Raw genomic sequence first — 23,442 nt, forward strand, 5'->3', positions numbered from 1 at the left:
GGCATGGAAGTAATGTAAGGCAATGCATGGAAGTTAATGAGAAGAAGCTGGCTCAGTGGACTCAAGCAAAGACTGTGCTCAACTGAGCAGAGCAGATCTGAAAGCTCAGGCAGCAGAATAACATGAATCATTAGATGGTTATGTCTGAAGAAAAAATATAAAGTAGGAGTACTGGAGTCTTGGAGTTTCTTGAGGGTTTTTTGTGCTTTAGAGTGCACATAATCATTCTGAAAACACACATACTGATGGGAATTAGCGTGAGCTTCTGTGAATTTGTGGGGGAAAATACTATTATATTCAAATACCTTTATTTTCATATATCATCTGTCACTGCATGTAAAAAAATAAAAGAGTCATCTTCTTCAACGCTCTACGTGTGAGAATTGAAATCTGGCTAATGCTCCATTGGGCGGATCCATCGTCAGCCAAGCGGTTGTAGTGAGAGAGCAGCAAACATCAACACATGGGTCTCAACTTGCAGAGCGACCAGCAAAGGCATTGTCTCGTGACAACCTCACTTCCATTTCCTTATTATGTAGCTGGAGGCCTTGATGGTACATGCTTGGCTCAGACATGTAGGCGTGAAGTTGGAGGGAAAACCTACCTAAAGTTCATTACATGCTGATCTGAATTTAGCCTTTTTAGCTACCTTTTATACCTGAAAAGTGAGTATGACTTTTCTGACTGGTAGTCCAGCTATATCACATTATTCATATGAACTATAACAAAATGTTTGACTTGATTTATAGCTGCATGCACTGAAATTGTGCTTGTGGATTTAGTAGCAAGCAAAATATGAATTTGACCTTGAACCATTAGGCAGAAGTTATCTTCAGTTCTAAAATTTTATTGATCCCAGTAAAATAAATGAATTGACATCTTACTAAGTGACTCATCACATCATTTTCTACACAAATCAGCAGGATAACAAGGCAAGATTTATTGATATCAGTCGCTGATATTTATCTTTAATTGCACATCATTTTTGTACTCACTAGATGCACAAATATTGTGTAATAAAAAGCTGAAAGACTAACAGAGATTAGCTTTGTTTTCAAATAAGATTACTTTGTGTCGCAAAAATAACAACAGAAACAAAATAAAAATACTGAAAAAATATCATCAGCTACCAATCGAATTGCTAATTTAAACATCAGCATCAGTCTAGAGTTTCATAACCTATGCATGTCTAATATGTAGTGTATGTATTTTCTTAATAACTCTCAAAATGGCTAATGGCTTCTACAAACTAATGTGACACCTCATGTGGTATTTATCCTACATTAACTGAAAAATCAATCAATCATTTTTGAGCCTTTATGTTTGTGGAAGTAAGTTGATCTTTTGGTTGTTGTTTTTTTTGCTTTTAGGTTACATTGATCATCAAAGTCTGGGATGATTTCTATGTTTAAAATAACAATCTAGCCAACAGCAGATGCTGACTCAAATGTCCACAGTTCTGTTCTTGTTAACTGTCCTAAAGTACTTTCCTTTCCTCACAGTATCTTTGAACATTTCCACGCTGCTACAAATGATGGAAAACAACAACAATACACAGATATATCAACAGCTGATACTTATGTTGGCCGATGTACTTCCATATTGTCATTTTTAGTGTGCTCAAATGACGATGGATAACTTGGTAATGGAAAACCGTGTATGCGTGTAGTGGAATCTCCCACTGTGGATGTGCACTTTCCTGTACAATCACAGGATGTCTGCTTATAGTTTATAAGTGATGTCATGAAAACAACTTAAATATCCCAAAGTTCAGCCAGAGTTCATGCTTTATGCAGAACAGGGAAAGTTTGCTAATCTTGAAATGTAATATTGCTGCAATAACAATATGAAATGCAAATGAAAAACAGCACAATGCAACAATCTCCCAATAGGAGAAACAGCTTTCTGTTCAGTCCTCTGCAAAGCTGACTACTTTAGGGTTACTTCCACCGTTGTTTGTGCTCATTTCCTCCCTCCTGAATGACAGTAAATACGTAAAAAGCATGCAGCCAAATCAGAAACAAGTGCACAAACTGAACCCCCACACTGTGACCCCAACCACCCCGGCTCTTTGGCAGGGTCTTGGTTGTTATTTACCCCCCTCTTTCAAGGAAAAGCGCACACTCTCCCAGCAAAACATCCGAACTGTGACATAAACCACAACCTAGTGGACGGCTCGATTCAGACAGCAACAATGGCTTCAAGGTTCAAGGAGGGCGACTGAATATCGGTCGCAAAACTTATTTAAAGAATCTGTGATGGGCATAAACATCCGTGCACGTTTCAGCAAATTTGTTTTTTCCCCTCTGGTCAACAAACACACGCAACAGGACGTTCTCTCGACCTCCCTCTCCCGTGCAGCGGCACTGCACACTTGATGAATGTTCGAAAATTGCTTAAAAATCACAAGATCGCCGAAAACTTGCAAAACTACATCAAACGTCAACAGCGAGGGGCCGCTGCACAAAGTGCGCCGTGTGGAACAACTTTACAGATCGCGTTTGCAACATAATCATCGAGCAAAAACAAGAAAACGTTTAAAAAAAACTGAAGAAGAAGACGAGGCAGAAGAGACGATCGCGTAATTATAAATTAAATACCCAGGCTTCTTACACGGTGCCACTAAAGAAAAAATAGCGCAAAGTCCGATCGTGCGACGGTAACAACACGTTCACAACAATTCAAGTGTCACTTAAAGACAACTGAGGGCTGATACGAGGCTCGGAAAGTTGTAGCAAAGGCACACATGCAGACGGGAGGACGTGAAGCCACAATATGAGCGCTTAGAGGAAAAAAACGAGCAGTTTACCCACCAGAAAGTTTCCAGCATCGCATTAGTCAATTTCACAAGGACTCCCGGTAGCCTCCCATCCCGGACCAGACCAAAAACCCGCTGTGGGAGAGCCCACGCCACCGCTCCACGCTCTTTTCTCCTCCCGATCTGTTGCTTGGATATTTTTTCCGATTTTTCCCAATAATTTTTCTATATTCGGGGCCTGAGAGTGTGTCTGGCTCTCCTCAGGCTGCAGCGGAGTTATGGGGCGGTAAGCATTATGGGAGTGTGACGTCAGGCCACTTTCACAAACTTTTTTTTTCTAACCAGCGACAGCTTTACTGGGTTTTCAGCAGCTTGCAGCCAGTCCTCCCAGTTAGCAGTACTAGTTTCAGTTATAACACCTGCAGCTTATCTTCACTCTGCGCATTCATTTTAAACAAGAAAACCTTTAAAACAATTAGAAAGATGCTTGAAAACAGAAGCTTCTACAATGTCTAAAATGCAGACTGTGCCCAGACTTGAGTAGTATAGAGAGAGAGGGGAGGGCTTAGTTAAGCTATGAATGCACTTGTTCGATGCTTTGCTTTTTCTTATTTTTATTTATCTTGTCTTTTTTAAGAAGCTCAACAATAATGAGGAAGTCACTGATAATTTTTAAAAAATGTATTTTCTGTTTATTAAATGTGGCATTTGTTTATTTCAGCCTTTTTGTTGGAATACGTACATCAATATTTAGCTACAATGGGAGTCTACTTTTTAAGAACCATCAAGAACATGAGATTTCTCATAACACCACTTCATCATCATTTCGCTATTGTTATTTATAATTGGGGGGGGGGGGGGGGGGTTAAACTTGAAAAGCATTTTTACCCTTAAATGCGTTATACAAAAATACAAAACCACTTTATTGAAATTAATGTGCTGGTATAATTAAGGTGCTTTTTAAAGGTATCAGAAAGTGAAAACATGGCGCCAGATAACGAGCAGGAGTTCCAGCCCACAAGCTGGAATGTGGATGATCACCCTGGGTCCCCACGTGCTGAAGGCTACCGGTGGTTGGTGGTGGTCTCTCCCATCTTGTGTGTCCTTTGGGGAAGGGGGAGGGGAGAAGGGTGAAAGAATTACTTCCAGGGCACATCAACTCGTTTCCTCATCACCCTAACTGCCTCTCCGGCACCACTTCCCAGCCCCTCCACAGGCTGCCAACGGTCCCACCGCCGAGCCCGCAGGGTGAACGTGTTTGTGCACAGCGCCGGAGTGAGTGAAATGAGAAGGGGGTGTCTTCAATAATGCGGCATTTAAGTTCTTATGTTCTATTTTCATACAAAAAAATAAAATACTGTTTTTAAAGATCAATACACATATTTGTGTAATTTTTGAATTGCATAAATGATTCAACGTATTCCGAAGCCTTTGCATCATGTTGAAGTGCAAAATGCTTTTAATAAACAGAAACACATATTCAAAATGATGCATTTAGGTGCTGACTGGCCAGTGAACAATTAAAATAAAAAATACATCACCATGCAGAATGCACTTATCCTGTTATTCGGATTTTCATGGGCAATTAGTCTAAATTGAAAAATTTCCGACAGAACATGAAAGCATCAAAAGCCTTTCGGCTTGTTCAATAAAGAGGAGCGGGGCAGAAAGTGTTTGTTGTTCGGGGCTGCTGTGCTGCACAACTACAATAGACGTACCTACTACAGCGGTGTGCTGGAAAGAGCTTGCGGAAATGATGATGACGATGATGATGCTTTTTGTTCCCCAAACCACTTTTTTTTTCGTTTTTTAAAGAAGAAGCTGCTTATAATAAGCCTATATTGAAAGTTGTTGTCTCGGACCTAAATGTTACTCCACTGGATCGGACCGGATATCTGTACCTGACGTCGCAGACTCGTTTATGTAAAACCGACAGGCTAAAAACCTCTTTAAACACGAATAGTGTTCAGATGTTTTGTTTTCTGTTTGTTTGTTTGTTTTGTTTTTGTTTTTTCAAAGTTTACTTTAAAAAGTCAGGTCGGTTTTTTGTATTCAAGCAGACTTTTATTTGGGGGGGGGGGGGTTAAATATTTAACTGATAGACAAATAAAAGCAGGTCTGTCAACACAAGATCTGTAGGAATTAAAATTTCTCACAAAAATTAATAGAACAAACGCATGTTCAATAAAACCACATTTGTATAATTATTTTAAAGATTTATTCATTATTAAAACAATTAAGCAACTGATACTAATAAAATATTCAGACAAACATAGAAAGCTCAGATTTAAAAATAAATAAATAAGGAAGTTATAAATAACATAAGGAAGGAAATAATTGCATTTTTATACCCATTTTTTTCTATTCATATTGGACATTTTTATTCTTAAATTAAGCCTAGACTTTCCATGAATTAATCTCTGAATACCAAGTGTAACAATTTGAAACTGTCCAAAAGCAATGACAAGTATGTACTTTGGATGAAATTATGTACTTTCTTTTGAATGCCAAAAGAAAGTACATAATTCTTCATTAAAGTTTGTTTAATGAAGAATTATCTTTAACCTGATGCTACAGTTGTAGAAATTATCTGTGGATATAATAATGGTTTTAATGCTTTGAATGTAAAAAAACTAGGAAAATCTTCCATTTTTGGACAACTTAAACCCACAAAGGCCAAGGGCCGCTTGTCATGAAGTAGGGAAATTGTGAGAATTTTTTATCTCCCAAAAACTACAAATACTACACTCTAGGTAATATGCTCATAATATTCAAGGATTTTCCAACCAGGCTGTTAATTAAAATTGCCTTAATCTGATAAATATTTGTGGGAATTAGGCACTTCAGCTGGAGTTCAAGCACCTGTGACTTAAAACTAATGAGTGCCATTTTAAGAGGGCCCTATTTTCTTTACTTTAACCACTTAAGGAGCAGGTTTCTTAAAATTGATCTGTTTAAAAATGTAAATAAACATTAAATCAAACTGAATCTTTAAATATATAAAATTTAGGAAAAAATGTTAATTTTGGATTTAATTCCAGCAAAAAGGATTTTAAAAAAGGTGGTGAAAACCCAGGAAAACTGATGCTTAAAGGTCACTTCAAGAACCTATAGGTTACTAAATAACCACTAGGATATTCAAACAGGTTATTAACATGTGATTTGGTAGAAAAAGAATGTCTTAAAGAAGTTGGGTCTTCTTTAAGTTGAAAATTAAAAGTAGCAAAGGTTCATTACACAAAAAATCTCATAAGCAAATAGTTTAACAATTAAAGAACAACATCTTGATGTAAAACATGAACAGCTGGTAGACTTCACCATGTGTAGTAACATTAAAAGACCCTAGAAAAACCCTAATAAAGTAATGCACTTGTATTTTTTTAGTACATTTGCAGTCTTACTGAGCAAAACGCTTCAGATGACATTTTAACTAAACACACATATAAGCATTTTCTCAGCTTCACATTCACGGCCAATTCAGAATCAGCAACGTCTCTAACGAGCATGTGTCAGACTAACAGGAGGAAACCTTATGTAGGCACAGGGAGCGCCTGCACTCATAAGAGCACCAACAAGGGTTTGAATCAGGAACCATCTTGTTGTCAGGTGACAGCACTGACCAATGCACACCACTGTATTGAAACAAAAAGACAACCCAAAAACAAAAATGAGGCAACACACCATGCCACTGTTGTAGGTTTTTCTGAAATGTGTTTCTGGCGTCAAAATAAAAACAGATATTTCTCATAAGCAGTTTGCATCGTCTTTGCACATTTATTTTCATTATATACAAAATTAAAAGATTAACTGCATTCTGTGTTTGTGAACTTTTTGCAGACTGGGCTGTAGGACTTTCTTTGACATCAGCTGTATATTTTGCTACATCAGTTGTACTTTCACAAAGATTACACATTACAGATTTTACCTGTGGTACGACTAATGTATGACTAAATTCAGCTGACCACGCTGCCTTTGGTGGGATCTGATGTAACCACTTTGGTTGTTTTTCCCCCTGCAGCTTCTTCTGTTAGGATCCTATAAAGCAAACAGAAACTGGACAAGAATAGATGATAGAGAAACAGAAGGTCTGAAGATGGATGAGGTGAGGCAATTTCCCGGCATAAACAGTGAGATTTCTTTCATTATGCTTTTGTTTGTTTATTTGGATTACAGTGTGGTTTGCTGCAACCGCAGTCAGGTTGATTGCAGTTGTTGCGTGGTGGGCTGTTATTTACATCTGTGGAGCAATTTTTACTAACCTATGAAATGCCACAACATGACATCCTCTGATTCCTCTGTCTTTTTCTCAGCCCTGTAGACCATGCAGGAAAAGCCCTCACATGCACAGCAGCAGCCACCACTCCCCTGCATGTTTCTGGCTACCACACACCTAATCAGTCCTGATTAGATGCACTGTGAGGGACGAGGAAGCCAGAAGTTTCCTTTGAGAAGTTCTGATGACAGGACAGAAGAAAGCAATGGGCTCCCTTAAATAAAGCCTTCATCAGGCTCTGGGAAGAAACATGTGGCTCTGTTTATGGCAGGGTATACCAGTGTTCTGCTCTCCAACTGATCATGCAGTGTTATCTTGATTTACCTCCTTCATTTAGCACGCTTTACTTCACATATATTACTTTAACACCGTCAGCTTCATATAGACACACTCTCAAGCTCCTCTGTAAGTACACATGCACCTCTAAACTTAACATATTGTGGCAAGCACTCACACACCCATCTACACAAACCAAAGAGATCCAAAATCGGCATCAGCAAGCACAATAGCAATTAGTAAGGGGGACAATTTGTTCACATCTGGAGTGGATTTGCTTGCCACCAGAATACCCAGCAATCTCTTCTTTCAGGGTCTGGCACAGTGGGAAATGACTATGTGTGTTTTTATGTGTTTTGTTTAAAACAGATGGGCGGTTTACATTAGTGGGGATGGGTGATAAACAGCTTAGGAGGGATGGCGGGGAACCACCAGGACATCATTGTCCCATCCAGCTACACAGAAATGGCTGAGCATGATTTTCTCACCCAGTTTTGTTTGAGGTGAGCATTTTTATTAATTATAATTGCATACTTTATTAAGGTAGTATGCTTTAATGAGCTTGGGTCTCGGGGTGTAGTTAAATTGAGCTTTTTTGATTTATATTAAAGAAGAACTTAACTGGAAAAAGTTGTCCTTTTTTACTGATGTTTTAGACTTAGTATGCTTCTCACAAGTATGCTTAAAAATCAATGAAATGAGAGCTCCAATGTTACAACATTGGTTTCCGACTGAAAGCTAGACAGAGACGATACATCTGTATGATGTAACCACTGAGCATCTGGTGTGTGATAATTTCTGGGCAGCACAGAGCAGAAGTTCTCTGCGATGAGGTGGGGTGTCAAGTCACAGAGAGCAAACATCAGAGTTCTGCAGGAGGTTGATAAGGTAGATGGGTGGAGCTGCAGAGCTGTCCAGTTACACAGTCATCAGTTACATCATGAAGGCACCCTGCCCCAAAAATTATTTTAAAAATGAGTTTTAAATTAATAGTTAATGAAAATACTCAGTCATGAAATGATTTATTTTTTTTGCTTTATATGCCAAAACAGGACAAAAACAACACTTATTGAACATAATAAGTGTATCTGATAATGTGCTTGAGGGAGTGTTTGTAGGTGTGCACAGTTTTAGTAAGCCCAGAGGTAAAAATTTGTGAAAGAGAATGAAAAAATAAGAAAGGCAAGATGAATAACTATATAAATAAAGCCAATAATAATGAAATAAGAAGAAATGAATAGTAGAAAGATACTGTGAAGTTTTGTCAGTCTTCCAAGTCACTGCACCTATAAATAAAAGTCTGTTTCACATAGTAACATGTTGAAATAAGCACTGTGAGAAACTCTGAGGGAAAGTGTTTATATTTACTACACTGTTAAAAATGAAGTAATGTAAATAATGTTATATTTATGTAATAATTATTGTATTAATTAAATATTGTCACTTCTGGCGTACCCTGTACATTTGTCAGTATTCTTGGCAATACTGAGAATCAAGTAGTTTTGGTGCATAACTTAATCAAACAGGAAGTGAAAGGAACATACTGCATATCCAGGTTCAAAGGTTTGCAAGTCAGAGCACCTGCCTACACATTTGCTGTTTAAAAGCACAGTAATGTAAATATCAGTTATAAGTTTACAAAACTGGTACAAAAAACATTCTGAACCATTTAAAAGGTTTTAGAATCACTTGTAGCTTTATCCAGATGTTCAGATGGCTTAGCTTAATTAGTTTAATTATCTACTTACCTTTCATTAATGTCCGTCATTGTGGGAACAACCAAAGTCTTATGTTACAGTCTTCATGTATGCCACTCAGACACACTAGGGCAAATGGGATATTTGTGTTTAAACAGAAAAATAAAGTTTGTTAATCTATCTCCCTCTCTCTCTCTCTCTCTCTCTATGTATATATATATATATATATATATATATATATATATATATATATATATGCTACTGTGCTACTATAACTACTATAGTAGCGCAGTACTATTACCCTATTACTACTTTTTTAGTTTTTTAGTGTTTTAGTTCAGCTTCATTTGAAGCGGGGCTTTTAGCATTTACAGTTTTAAAGGTTTAAAATATATTGTTTCAAATGTTGATTTTTGTTTAGTTGTTATTAGTTTCATGATTAACTGTGTCAGCGCTTGTTATGACAGTAGTGGTATTTTTAAGCCTTTATGACGTAAAGTACAGACACGTCTCAAACATGCACTAAAGCCTTCTGTTGTGTTAACAAATTCAATCAAACTGACAGATATTTCTCATGTGTTTTAATTTTACTTTAATTTGCTTTCAAATCTAACCTTTTCACTAGTCTAAACCTTTCTAGTGCATTCAGTTTTTATCCATGTCAGTAAATTATTATTAGCATGTATTACTAACATTTTCTAGAGGTAGATATTGCATTTTTGTTTGTTTTGGCATGTCCACGTTTAAATTTAAATAAATCTTTCAAGTGAGAAATATTTCTTACCATTAATAGCTTTAATGCTGCAAACTTTAGAATAGACTTTAAAGAGATAGTTTGGCTTTTTCCAATTTCATTAATAAGATAAATCTCCTAACATCAGTTTTGATACTTTGTGTGTTGCTTTTGTTACATTCAGTCTATGTGTAGCTACAGCAGATTACTGAGAGGAACCAACAGACCAAAATAAAATAAGATAAAACCAACACAAAGCTTAACATCCCTAAATACAAGAAAACCTTGAAGGTGAAACAGGTTTCTCTTAATTTTTCTCTATATCACTAAAGCAAACTGCTTCTAATAGATAGACAGCAGCTGCAAACTAAAGACAATCAACAGTAAACAGTTATTAAATTTGACCCATTTTCTACTACTTTTAAATTTAAATAAATCTTGAAAACCAGAATGAGATCGTAGGTGAAGTCAAAAGTAAAACTAAATATGAAAATCTGGTTAAAATGCAGGTAAGTTAAGTTAAAAAAAATGTTGTTTTTTTTAAATCAGAGGTTTGGCGCAATCTTTAATACTTGAAATGACACTTAAAAGTTAAATCTTTATAATCAAAATTACTTTAAAATTACTTTAAAATTATTTTAAAAATACTTTAAAAATACTTGGTTTCCAGAACTTGTCAGGCTTGCAGTTTTCACAGCAGACAAGTCCTCTTACAGCGTGGATTTCATTGGTTTTTCCAAGTAATTTTTCTTGTCTTGAGCAACATTGGAGTAGTCCATCACAGTAAAATTTCTCTCAGCTTGCTGATACTAAGCTCTCTTGTAGCATCACCTGCAGGATTTCCATTTCCTCTATAATATTTCCACTGTGTAGGTTCAGTTAAACTCTTTTCCACATCCCCTGTTTAGTCGAACTCTATATCTTCTCCAAAGTTTAACTTGGCTCTCTTCTATGTCAAGGTGTGTCAAGATATATTTACTATGTCTAGCTACAATAAGGGCACCTAGCCATTCCAGGCTGAGTAGGGTAAAGTTTTTTAGGTGCATCTGTTGTTTTAAATGTTTTCCAAGTTCATTACCAGCTTTACTTAATGCCTTTATCGCAGAGGAATGGGTTGGAAAAACTCTTTCTCAGGTTTAGGCATTAACTTTTGCATCTTAAAACTCACTGAAGAAAGAAAATAGGACTGTTTCTCTTCTGTTTGTTCACAGAGTATTCACCAGGACAAAAAATATACCCCAGATAGTTCATGGACAACTGGTGTGTGTAACGCGATGCCTTTGAGGAGGTGTGTTTTTTTTCTTCACCTCCATAGTTACAACATGGAGTTTTATTATATTTAAAAACATATAAAAAAAAATGAAAAAGCTTTTGTTATTGACGCTCTTTTCTTCTACGCGGACAAATTTGTCAGAAAAACCTGTTTAACATGTGACAGCTCTGCATGCTAGATCTGTAAAATGACAGCACACCATACAGATTTCAGCTGAACTGAAAGCTGGGTTGTCAGGAACAACACAGAAAGGTCAACAGGAGGCGGGTTGTTTTGAGGTTGACTACCTTATTTCCCTCTTGTGAAAGGCCACAAACAGTGTCAGGCCTACTCTGCAGCAGCAGAGAATATGAAAGAAGTTAAAAACATAGCAGACAAATGGGGAAACATAAGTGGCATGTATGCATGTGTAGATGTTCTAATACTGAATACTACTAACTGAAAGCTTCTTCCTCTGCAGCTTGAAGAGTTGAAAAAGGAAATGAAACTGATAAAACCTTGGATAGTGAGGAAGAGCTGCACAAAAACTAAAATGCAAAAAAAGTTAGGTGAACATTTTTATGTTTGTTTGATTGTTGTGATCCTGTCACCTCAAGGAAGTTTCACGCTCTCTCTCCCTGTCTCACCAACTTTTTGTCTTTTTCTCAAACTCCGGCAGTGAGTTGTGGTTCTTTGTATTGTTATCTTCGCTGTCATCTGTAACAATGAGAAACAGTGTGTGTTCGAGGGATGGGGGAGGAGCAGACATCAAGAACGACACAGGAAAAGAGGGAAAGAGCAGCCAGCTGTTGAGCATCAGAGAAAAGAAAAACGAGAGTGATTGAGTACAAAGAGAGAATCGTTAGAACGGGTTGGCTAACCTGGAGGATGCAAAGGGATTAAAAAATCCCTCAAAGCCCAACTAGAAAACCTCAGAGTCCTTTTTGTGTGAAACTCACAAAAAAAAAGTTCTGGACTTTGGTTATAATTTAAAGAATATATAGTCTCTCTACTGTTTTAGCTGTTTTATGTAGATGTACATGTTTAGTTGTCCTTGGAGTAATTATAAAAACAAACTATATGCAGATCATTCCAGTCGTGTCGCTCAGCCACTTAGCTGTGCATAACAATCTCTTTATTGTGACATATTTAAGCAATTATCGGTTGATTCAGTCAAACAAGGCAGGCTGGCAGAGAATCATCTAAATAAAAGTAACAAAAGTTTGAGACCACACCCAGGCCACATGTTGTCATGCCTACCCAGTACACTGGGTCTGGGCATGTTGAGCACACATGTGAACCTCTAATGACGAACACATAATGACAACACTCTGGGAGTGCTGCCCCTTCTCCCATCTGAGTCTTTATCACTGGATGTAGCATTGATTGGCGCCATCTGATTTACACCTGGGAATCTCAGGCAAAGCAGCAAGGTCTAATGCATTTTTTCTTTTCTTATACTGTGAACTCTGTGTGACCCCCTTCTTTGTCAGTCTGCAGGAATGATCAGAAGAGAAGTAGCAAACGCTTATTGTATGCTTTAAACCCATGATTTTCTTCCTAACTCAAAATATGTGCTGACACCCAGCGTTGTTCATTTTTAAAGGGTTAGTTCTACAGTTAGTGAATGCTATTCCTGTATAATTACTGTACATCCACTGTTTGCTTCAACCATGCACTGTATATAAAGATAATGTTCTGTCTATATAATCAGTGTTTTCAGCCAGCACTGCACTAACAGAATTTTGACTATATACGTTTGATCCAAAATCTGTTAAAACCAGACTATGACTTATAGACATTTTACATAAAAAACATTACAATATATACAATGTATAACTTTGATAGGGCACAGAACTGTAAATAAAATAGGAGGTTCTAAACAAACAGAGCCATTCTAGTTATTAAAAGCCACCACCCCCTCACCCAATGACCAACTTGTACACATTATGAATGAAAAATTCAGCTTTAGTCTCAAAGCATAATGTTTCCACCCCCATGCTCGAAAGTATGATATTCTTTGGGATTTGGCATTTCTTTTCTTCACATCAGGTCAAGTTGATGCAAAAAATGGATTTTGGCTTAATGTGATTACAGCACTTTTTCCCAAGCCTGGTTTTGTTTGGCACACTCAAAAATTCATTTATTGTTTGAAGAACAAACCTGTGGAGAATAAGGCAATATTTATGAAGCCCTCTACCGCAACAATGATTTGGAGCAGACAATTTACAGTTGTGTAAATAAATGCTTTTAGGTGCATCAGCTGTGGCTAACAGCAGGTTAGGAGCTAGAGGTACTGTTTTTCTCATGGACAATTGCAAAACGTAAATTAACACTTTTTGTTTAACACATGGTTAAAAAGTGATACGACTTCTCAGATATTCATTTTGTGAATATGGCTGATGTCTCAGTTTAGATTAAAATGGGCTACACTTCACCCTGATGAAAATAAATCATGCATTATTCAAGCATCATTTTGTATTTGCATTTTCTGCATATAAGAAGGTTTAGAATGTAACTGCAATGTTATTTCCTGTATTCCCTCAAAATCTCAGTTAGCTGCTAGCTTTAAGCAAAAGAGTCCTGTATGAACACAGTTGGATTTTTTAAGTTTTGGATCTTTAGTTTCCTCTTCTTAGCTGATAGGAGTGGCACCAGGTGTGATCTTTTGCCACTGTAGCCCATCTGCTTCAAGGTGTGTTCAGAGATAATCTTCTGCTTACCTTGATTGAAGCAAATGGTTATTTCTCTTTCTCAGGGAGAAAGAATGAAAGAAAGAGAGGGAGTGAAAGAAAACCAGAGGGGAGAAGAGACGGTGAGAAAGGGGGGAAGAAAGAAAGAAAAACAAACAAAACACCTGGATCACCTGTATGGAGAAAAAAAACAGAAGAGAAAGCAAACAAAAAAAGAGCAACATAATAAATACAACACCATCACAATAAACTAGCTAGCAGTAGATAACAGTAGATACTAAATATTAAACGATATTGTGCAGCACGCAAGATAGACAGCGCACAATGTGCTTTGAGCCAGCAGTCTGTGAACACCTGTGTGTACACCTGTGTGCACACCTGTGTAGATCAGCATGTTTGTATTACAAAGGTTTCTCCATGTAACGATCTGCTAGGGAGTGTGGGGAGCCATAGCCCCGTCCCCCAGGGCATGAAGAAGGTATGGAGGAGCTCCAGGCCCCTGATATCCAGAGGCCCCAGAGTACGAGGACCCGAGGAGGACCACCAAAAGGGGGGGAACAGTGCCACCCTCCTGGGAAGAGCTGAGTAGAGCCCCAAACAAGAGGTCACCCAGCAGCTACGGAGCAGAGGCCAGAGGGGGTTGCAGTGACGTGCCCGCGGGCTCTGCCAGCAGCCAGCTGTGCCAGAGAGGACCGAGTTTCAGGCCCAGAGGCCTGAGGGCACCCCACCCCCCAGAAGGGGCCCAGCCGGGCCACAGGCGCCAGGCCCCGCCAATCAGCCACCAGGAGTGAGCCGGTACATACATGAGCGCCCAGCCCCAGTCGTCAAGGACCACCAACACACCAATGTCTGAGGGCATCAGCCACCGGCAGGGAGTGTGGTAAGGGGAGATAGGGCTCCGTACTTTGGAGGGCCTGAGCAAATGGTTATTTCAGCTACTGCTGCCTTCCTACCAGCTCAAGGCACTCTGGCCATTATGGGTCAGAGTAGAAGGCATTTTTAACCCAGAAAACTGCCACTCACTGGATATTTTCTGTTTTTCCACACCATTCTCTGAGGTGATTGTTGTAAAAATCCCAGCAGATCAGCAGTTTCTCATATACTTCGACCACGCTGTCTACCACCAACAAGTATGCCAACCAAACAGTTTTGTCTTCATCCTTTTCAAACACGACAAACATTTTGTTCATATTCACTGCAACATCTTAGTTATTCCAAATTTTAGATAAAACAGTTTTGGTAATAAAACTACCAAATCAAATGTGGAGAGCGAACTGCTGTGGCAAACCCTTGTGCAACTGAAAGGATCTTCTATTTGGTTCAGATTTGAGTCATTTTACTTTTTTTAATCAGTTTGAAGTTTGGACTGTTTTGTGAAGGTGCTGCTTTGGGCGTTCGGTTGATGGTAAATGGACTGGTTCTTATATAGCGCTTTTCTACTCATCTGAGCATTCAAAGCACTTTACACAACTTGTGCATTCACCCATTCACACCCATTCGCACAAGCACATCTTTCTAAGTGCTTTCTAGATAACATTCACACTCCGATGGATGCATCGGAGAGTAATTTGGGGTTAGTATCTTGCCCAAGTAGACTAGGGAATCGAACCACCAACCTTCCGATCAGTGGATGACCTGATACCACCTAGTGGATACCACCTAGCTCAGGTGGTAGAGCAGGTTTTTTGATATTTAAAAACTAAATGTGAAGACAATCACCAATGTAATTCATAAAGAAAATAATAGTTAGATGCAATAATGTACAAAATTGGCTCTATTGCTTATGTTTAAATGGGTTCTACTGTTGCTTATTTAGTAAGTAAGAGTTAATTCTTTAGAACCTGGGCGCCAAACATAAGGAATGGGGGCCAGAATCAGCTTGGCCCCCATTTCCAAAGAAATCCCACCCCTCCCTTTCCAAAGTAATAAAGTAATAGATAAACAATAATAATTAAAACACAGGTAAGTTCCTGTTTTTTCACAGAAATTTTTTTTTTTTACAATGAAAAAAATACATTTTCTGTTAATTATTGTGAATTACATCTGGGCAGCATTTCTGCATCATACAGGAAAACTGAGATGTATTGTTGAAATCCCTTTCCTTATACCAAATGGGGTTAAATATGTAGTTAAACATCTTTAATCTGACAAAAAGTTTCACTGCTTCAAATCCCTAAAATGTCAAACTGCGAGAAATAGCTACCTGATATTTTATGATCTTCGTATTTCTTTTCTACTTGGATATACACCCACTTTGTTCGATAAAGACCAAAGATTTTACCGGGAGTGCACTTTAGCACCAGTGCAGTAGGTGGCAGCAAAGTTTGAGTTGAACTCTTGAAAGAAACCCAAGGAATTGTGGGATGTGACATGAAGCATAATGGCGGTTAAACAACAGAACATTGACGGTCTTTCACTAAAATGTTTATTCTTATCACTTCTACTCCAAACTTGTCGAACCTTTGCCGAAGAGCTGCAGTGGGATGCGAATGGCTACGTTTTGTACTGCCCGTGCATGGGTAAATCATTCTTTGTAGCTACATGCGCTCATTCTGCCGGAGTAACACAGTTAGCGAGTTCAAAAGTTTTTCATGCCCATGTATGAGTTTACAGAGCCAGGAGCTGTCCCAGGAGGTGCTTGTTATTTCGGAGGTAGTGTTTTTACAGTGAAGCTGAGTAGAGAGGACCTTATAAAAATAAATGCTGAACTTGGAGAACATTTGAGCAGCTAAAATATATGTCTTTGTATGCTCAGACAGGAGGGGCGCTTTCATACCTTAGAGCTAATGAAGTAAGAAATACTAATCATTCCTACTACTAATGAAGTAAGAAATACTTACTTAAATCAAGGACATTGCAAAAATCAACAGAAGAGCTATACGCAAAAACACAAGTTGGCATCTCCGTAAAATTTGTCAGCTGATTAAGCATGATCTGTTCTAAAATTAGTTTTCTACTACACGCTTCCCTTCCATTAATGCACTTACGAGACAGCGATGCCGTGCCTGCTGTTGCTTACCAACAATAAGATTTAGTATATATATATATATATATATATATATATATATATATATATACTCATAACAGCGGCTTACAGACATTTTCGTAGTTTTCCTAGCTTTTGGCCATCCATTGCAATGAAATGACTATAATGTAGTTGTGTTTTCATGCCTCGTTAACTTGTTTAAACAACGAACTTCTTTGTAGTAAATGTATGTCACACATGCCATGTAAAGGAGCACAAAGTTTACACTGATAGATAAGTGCAACTTTATGCACATTATGCATGTTATTCAGGTCGCTTTGGAAACCAGGCTGACCACTTCCTAGGATCTCTGGCCTTTGCAAAGATGTTGAACCGAACCCTGGCAGTCCCTCCCTGGATAGTGTACCGCCATCACACACACCCCTACACCAATGTAAGTCCAGGCAGCAAGGTGAGAGCAAAGCTGTGTTTAAGTGTACTGTGCGGTGTACTTTTAGTATCCCTTTGGGAAGTATCAGAGGTACTGGTCACACGCTGTATATCAGAACAAATGACATAAAGCTATTTTTCACACATGCACTGCAGCCCTAAGCTTTAGTAGCAGGTACTTGTCAAAAATGTACATAAATAGCTAGAGCATATCTGTCTAACACAAATGTGATTTTGTTAAAGCTATTACACACCAAGTCTGAAGGTGGCTGTGTTGTTTTATTCCACTCTTTTGTATTCTGTTCAGGTCCATGTTCCCTACAGCGAGTTCTTCGTGCTGGAGGCTTTGTCTGCCTACCACCGTGTGATCAGCTTGGAGGACTTCATGGAGAAGCTAGCCCCCAAATACTGGCCTTCAGGACAAAGGAATGCCTACTGCTTTGAGACGGCAGCCCATCGGAGTAAGGACAAGAAGTCATGCCCAATGAAGGTGAATTAGAATCTAAAAGAAACCTTATCTGGCTTAATGTGATTAGCCACAGGGGAAATGCTGCCCTCTGGCGGTCCACGGACAGTCCACAGATTATATATTGTATATTGATCAGAAGCTCCTGTTTGAACACTCTAATATGGCCAGATGATCCCGATTTATTTTTTCAGGATGGGAACCCATTTGGGCCATTCTGGGACTATGCCGGTGTGGACTTTGACAAGTCTGTCTTATTTGGTGGGATTTCCTTCAGTGCCTATCACCAACCTCAGTGGATGAAGAAGTGAGTACACGTCGGTGCAGGTATACACAGAATTATTAAAGGTGACATAAAACATTAAAAAACCTACCTCATTCACTATTCCACTTCCTGACTACTGTTTCATGCTCTTGGGTTAGGTTTCCTCCCTTTGAGCACCCTGTCCTGGCCATGCCTGGGGCTCCAGCTCAGTTTCCAGTGATAGAAGAGCATGTGGGCCTGCAGCGCTATATAGTTTGGTCAGACAAGATGGTGAAGGAGGGAGAAGAGCACATTGCCACCTTGCTGACCAGGCCATATGTTGGCATCCATCTGAGGATTGGCATAGACTGGGTGAGATAAGCTTGACAAGCCTGGACACAGAGGGTTTTATTCACATGCTCTCTTATGTGCAGCCCCTCAGTCTGAAAAAGTGAGTTGTTTTAGCTCCTTTTCCTTCAGAGCCACAGATCTCTTAATTGGCTCGCACTTGCAAACAGAAGGTTGGGTGGGCTTCTGGGTGAATTCATGTGCTGCATCACAGACATACCTGTGATGGTCCAAGTGTCTCTGCACAGTCTGTTTTTCATGAGAGAGCTAAATTGGCCATAGGTATGAATGTCAGTGTGAATGGTTATCCGTTTCAGTCCCAATCTGGGTTTGTTCATAGCAGTAAATGAATATTCATTCAGTGCATCACTGAGGCTCAATTCAATTCAATTTTATTTATATAGCGCCAAATCACAACAACAGTCGCCTCAAAGCGCTTTATATTGTACAGTAGATTCAACAATAATAGATACAGAGAAAAACCCAACAGTCACATGACCCCCTATGAGCAAGCACTTTGGTGACAGTGGGAAGGAAAAACTCCCTTTTAACAGGAAGAAACCTCCGGCAGAACCAGGCTCAGGGAGGGGCGGCCATCTGCTGCGACCGGTTGGGGTGAGAGAAGGAAGGCAAGGCTCAGTGATGACTGACTAAAATCTACTGACAACCAATGTTCCCTCTAGTTGTTTAGGAAGGGGGGAAAGTTTGAGGAGTGACGGCGGTGTTTAGCGCAAATCTTGTGTAGTTAGTGTGTAATGTAGTCAATAGTTTTGTTGTGTGTGTCAGAACAATGAGGTGTTACAGGAGTGATACATCTCCTATTGTCAGGCCTGCAGATATCAGGCTGTTGTTCTCCTTTATCTCATAGTGGACAGAAATTATTTTTTGGAATGGCACAAATAATTTGTGTGGCATCAAATTTGATGCAGAACAGCTGATTATTCTGTAAATAGTTTGAAATGTTTATTTTAAAAAAATGCTTTGGCTGTATTTTTAGGTAAACAGCTGCAAAAAACTTTGTTTGCATAACTCAGTTACTTTTTTGAAGAAGTAACTATATAATTAATTGCCCAACATTGGTCATTATATACTGTATTTTGCAGACAGAGAGTTACAGGACTCTGTCCCAGATGCCCAGTCTCCCAGACTCATACTCATAATACAAGTCAGAGCTTTATTAAAAAGAAAGAAAGAAAGAAAGAAAGTTGTGTTTTCCAAATTGGAGTTCAAGTTATTTTTACTTAACATACTACACAGGTCACGAACAAGATTTTAATTTTCATTGTAAGTGGGCTAAAGCAGTTAATTAAAAGTAGTCTAACATAAATGTAAATGCTGTAATTTGATTATTTTAATAAACCATGTAACTTGGATGGATTCGATACTGGCGTAACAACAGTGCACACGTCTGCTGTTGGTCACAGTGGTCCAAGGGACCGCTCAGGGAGTTTGTGTGTTCGCTCAGACACATCAAAAATTATAGGGAACATTGCTGACAACAGAGGAGGAGCAAGCCCATAAAAGAAACTATGCGGAAATGAAACAAGGACACAAATTAGGTCGATAAATGAAATATTTGTATTCATTTTTTCCTCCTTTGGCTCATTGTATCCATATATTGTGAGGGAACAGTCAAACCTTATAGTCTGTACAGTTTACAATCTAACTTCTTAATCTTTGTCTCCTTTTCTAGCAAAATGCCTGCAAACTGCTGAAGAATGGCGATGCAGGACCTCATTTCATGGCCTCCCCTCAGTGCGTCGGGTATAACCGTCAAAAAGCCCTGCCCCTCACTATGACCATGTGTCTCCCTGACCTAACTGAGATTCGTGGGGCTGTCAAGCTGTGGGTAAAGAAGACCAACGCCCGTTCTGTCTACATTGCCACAGACTCTGAATCGCACAGTCAGGACATTGAAAAGCTCTTCAAAGGCAAGGTGGGTTCTTGTGTGAAGAATTCATAAGTCTGTCATAAGCTTGTTTTGGCATCTTTGTCCTTAATGCTAACTTGAGGGGCTGGGAGGTTTGTGAGAACTTAAGAACCTTTCAAACTCTTTACAGAGTCACTAAAAATAATCTGGCTGGCTGTGAGCCCAGAAGCTTCACCCACATGCCGTTTATGAGGGGCAGCCAGTTAGAAAATGTTGGTTTAAAGGGAGGAGCTAATTTCATACTCCATTTCCCTTAGAAGTCAGATAATCAGACCCCAGCTTCAGTATCTCACAGCTGATTACGTTCATGCCACCATCTTGGATTGTGAAGTCGGGGTTGGTGTGGCTGCTGAGGTGGTGTTCCAGTTGTTAATTCAGACTGGGGAGTCTGGATATTCTGACTTCAAATGGAACGCATCATAAAGCTACTAATTTTTTTACATATGTAATCTATAGGACGATAAAATATTTGAAAGCTGCATGTGAATCTTACTCCATTATACTTCAATTTTGTATTTTTCTTTTTTGTAGTAGAGACATTTCCACCATAAAGTGATACATAAAAGCTATCATTTTTGTACCTCTAAGAGGAGGAATTCCAGACATGAATGCAGTCAAACTTGGTTATTGTCATGTACAGACAATGTAAATTGTAAAGTGCTGAGAGTCAGATACGTTTCACATACAAAAGCTTTCCTTGCTTTAAGACCCAAAGATCTGGAGCGAGACCTGAAGGAAAGCCCGGCTAATTTGTGGTTTCCACTGTGACCTCTGCAGGTGAAAGTGGTGAGTCTTCAGCCAGACTTTGCCCAGATGGACTTGTACATCTTAGGCCAGTCTGACCACTTCATTGGCAACTGCGTTTCCTCCTTCTCTGCCTTTGTGAAGAGAGAGCGGGACGTCCGCAGCTTTCCCTCCTCCTTCTTCGGTATGGACAAGCCGGGGAAATCAAATGCCAAAGAAGAGCTCTGAGTGTCAGGCGTTCGTCCTCTGAACACTGATTCTAATTACATGTCATGAGGAGGCGAGAGAGTGTTCAAATGTCACACAATGGTTCACAATGTGTCCAGTAAGATTATAAATTAAGGCTACACGCATGTCTACTTTCAGAATGGGTTATGTGTGTTAAAACATGGAGAGTGCTGCTATCAGGAAACACTATTTAAATAAACGCTATTATAATTCAAATACAGTTTTTTAGGGAGTAAAAAACTGTTAAATTAGCAGATGTTTTAACAGTGTTCATCAGTCAGCCACACATTCACTCTGAGCTGTTTGTGGTACACAAGTGGAACCTATACTGCAATGAGGAGGCATAAATGTATACTGTAAGGACTGTCTGAAATACCAGTTTTTAGGCTCTGCATCTATGGAATAATCAACAGAATGTTCAGGGTTTCAACCAACAGGGAGAGGGTTGGCAGCTGAACATGGCTTAAAAGTATAAGCAGAACCCCCTCCCCATTTTTACATTTAGTCAGAAAAAAGTTATTAGACAGCAAGCATCAAGTGCTCTAATGTCTTTGTTCCCTCTCATGTTTGTGCATCAACTTTTTTTGGTTTCCCATACTGAAGCCAGTTATGCTTTCCTGAGAAAAACATGCCACTTCCCTAACATTTCCTTTAGGTACTGCTTTCAACAAACTGTAAAAGAGTGAATGCACACTCAGCAGTGATGCTCTGCTGCTCTTTCCTTCCTCTATAACCTCCGTAACATGGAGATCACAGTAACTGAGCCTGCTGTATATACCAGTTTGAGAGAGGGGAAGAAGAGACATTACCTCTCAGTTTAAAGGTCTCAGGACCAAAATCTATATGTGAACACCTGCACTGAAAGTTGTAATTTTGTTGATGTTTAAGGGAATTTAGATGTGCATACATGTGACGATGTATGTTAAGCTGGTAAACGCAATGATTTTGAAGTCAAATGTTTTTCATGATGTCTTTTTTTTAATCAATAAAGTCATGCACCCTTTTTTCTGAAGGACCAGCAGCCTGTTTACTTCCCTCTGGAAACTTAGCTTTGAATCAGTTTGTCAAATCAGTGAACAGGCTAAGCATGTGGGGCCCCTATAAGTATTTTTTCATAATGTGAGCTTGGATATTTTTTTATTCACAGCTGAATAAAGTTAATTTTAAGTTGTACATTTTGTGTATTCTTTAGTGTAATATACTATGCTTTCACATAATTACAAAATATATCTTAACTATATCCTACTTGCACCATTAAGTTCAGTTTTAATTATATTGCACCAATTCACAAAAAGTCACATTGTGGTGTTTTAGGGTAACAATAATATTAAGAAGAATCCCCAATAATCTGAAGATGCCCAATATACAAGCACTTGGTGACAGTAGGAAGGACAAACTCAATTTTAACAGGAAGGAAATTCAAGCAGAACCAGGCTCAGAGAGGAAATCTACCACAATTGGCTGGTGACAGAGAGGAGAGCAGAGAGACACTGGTGGAGAAATGGCACACTATGGGATAGACAGCTAGAGTTTAATGATTACTATTAGTTAAATGGATTATATGTCAAACTCTGAACACTGATTTGCAAATTATGGAATTTTTAGTAAAGAGGTAGGAATAAGTAAGTGTAAACTTCATTCTACTCCATCTATTGAGTATAGATGGATGTAGAGATATTCATGATAACTTCACGTCTTTGTGTGTTTGCAAAGTTTTTCTTTTTCTTGTTATTTTAGCTATATTTACATATTAGAAATAAACTCTGTTTTATTTTACTCTAATAGTGGCGTATAAACAGAGAAAGTGAATGAAATGGACAGCAGCCTGCAGCACAACCAAGATAGTTTTGTTTGTTGTTTTCCCAAAAATAATGGGACAGCAGACAGCTGTATCATGTTAAGAAAATTAAAGACTTGGTGGCATTTATTTCCTGGTTTGTCCGTAGCAAATCTATGACACAGCTATTCGTCCGTCAGCGTTAATCCGAAACACTGGCTTTGTTGGAGAGGTGCGCTGGCATACAGTGGCAACTATGTTAAAGCCGTTTGCATCCAACATGTAAAAACACAAAGTATTAAGATTATATGGTTAAAATGAGCAATACATTTTAGAAATTAACCCACAGCGATGTGTTGGATATATTATTTAATAATTTCCACGACATTATGATTTTATCTTCTGTTTATGAGCACGATTCGTAACCTGATAACGGATATGGCATAACAGACATATGTTAAGCTAAAACAGGATAACCTTTTCTTGAAAATGAACAGTTTTTGCACAAATCTGAACTCGAATCTCTTCTTAAATCTAGTTTCTTTCAGTTTGGCTTTTTTTTTTAGTTCTTTTGTTTTTTCCCGCAGTTTCCAAGAAGAGCACTCGGA

General features: G+C 38.7%; 2 protein-coding genes across 3 annotated transcripts in view; one reads left to right on the plus strand and one right to left on the minus strand.

Moving 5' to 3' along the window:
• The window catches only part of plagl2 (pleiomorphic adenoma gene-like 2), a 41,846-nt gene extending 38,711 nt beyond the window's left edge, over positions 1 to 3,135 (minus strand). For both annotated transcript variants that reach the window (XM_087833416.1, XM_087833415.1), the window contains exon 1: positions 2,814 to 3,135. The gene's annotated coding sequence lies outside the window, so the exon portion shown is untranslated. The remainder of the gene's footprint in view (positions 1 to 2,813) is intronic.
• A 12,917-nt stretch (positions 3,136 to 16,052) lies between these two features.
• pofut1 (protein O-fucosyltransferase 1) lies at positions 16,053 to 22,181 on the plus strand. Its single transcript, XM_006804026.3, has 7 exons — positions 16,053 to 16,201; positions 16,980 to 17,101; positions 17,405 to 17,587; positions 17,758 to 17,870; positions 17,987 to 18,179; positions 19,849 to 20,091; positions 20,863 to 22,181. The coding sequence occupies exons 1-7, from the start codon at positions 16,063 to 16,065 to the stop codon at positions 21,055 to 21,057; spliced, it is 1,188 nt and encodes a 395-aa protein (XP_006804089.1). The 5' UTR covers positions 16,053 to 16,062; the 3' UTR covers positions 21,058 to 22,181.
• Positions 22,182 to 23,442: the final 1,261 nt, after the last annotated feature.

The sequence above is a fragment of the Neolamprologus brichardi genome, chromosome 20 (genome assembly GCF_056152115.1).
Source record: "Neolamprologus brichardi isolate AB-2024 chromosome 20, ASM5615211v1, whole genome shotgun sequence".
In the NCBI taxonomy this organism is placed as follows: Eukaryota; Metazoa; Chordata; class Actinopteri; order Cichliformes; family Cichlidae; genus Neolamprologus; species Neolamprologus brichardi.

Bases quoted from the DNA above. Each gene is read 5' to 3' on its own strand.
- pofut1 (XM_006804026.3), top strand. From the start codon at position 16,063: ATGGCGGTTAAACAACAGAACATTGACGGTCTTTCACTAAAATGTTTA. The intron at 18,180-19,848 runs GTGAGATAAGCT...CTCCTTTTCTAG, and splicing joins TGAGGATTGGCATAGACTGG to CAAAATGCCTGCAAACTGCT. The intron at 20,092-20,862 runs GTGGGTTCTTGT...TGACCTCTGCAG, and splicing joins AAAAGCTCTTCAAAGGCAAG to GTGAAAGTGGTGAGTCTTCA.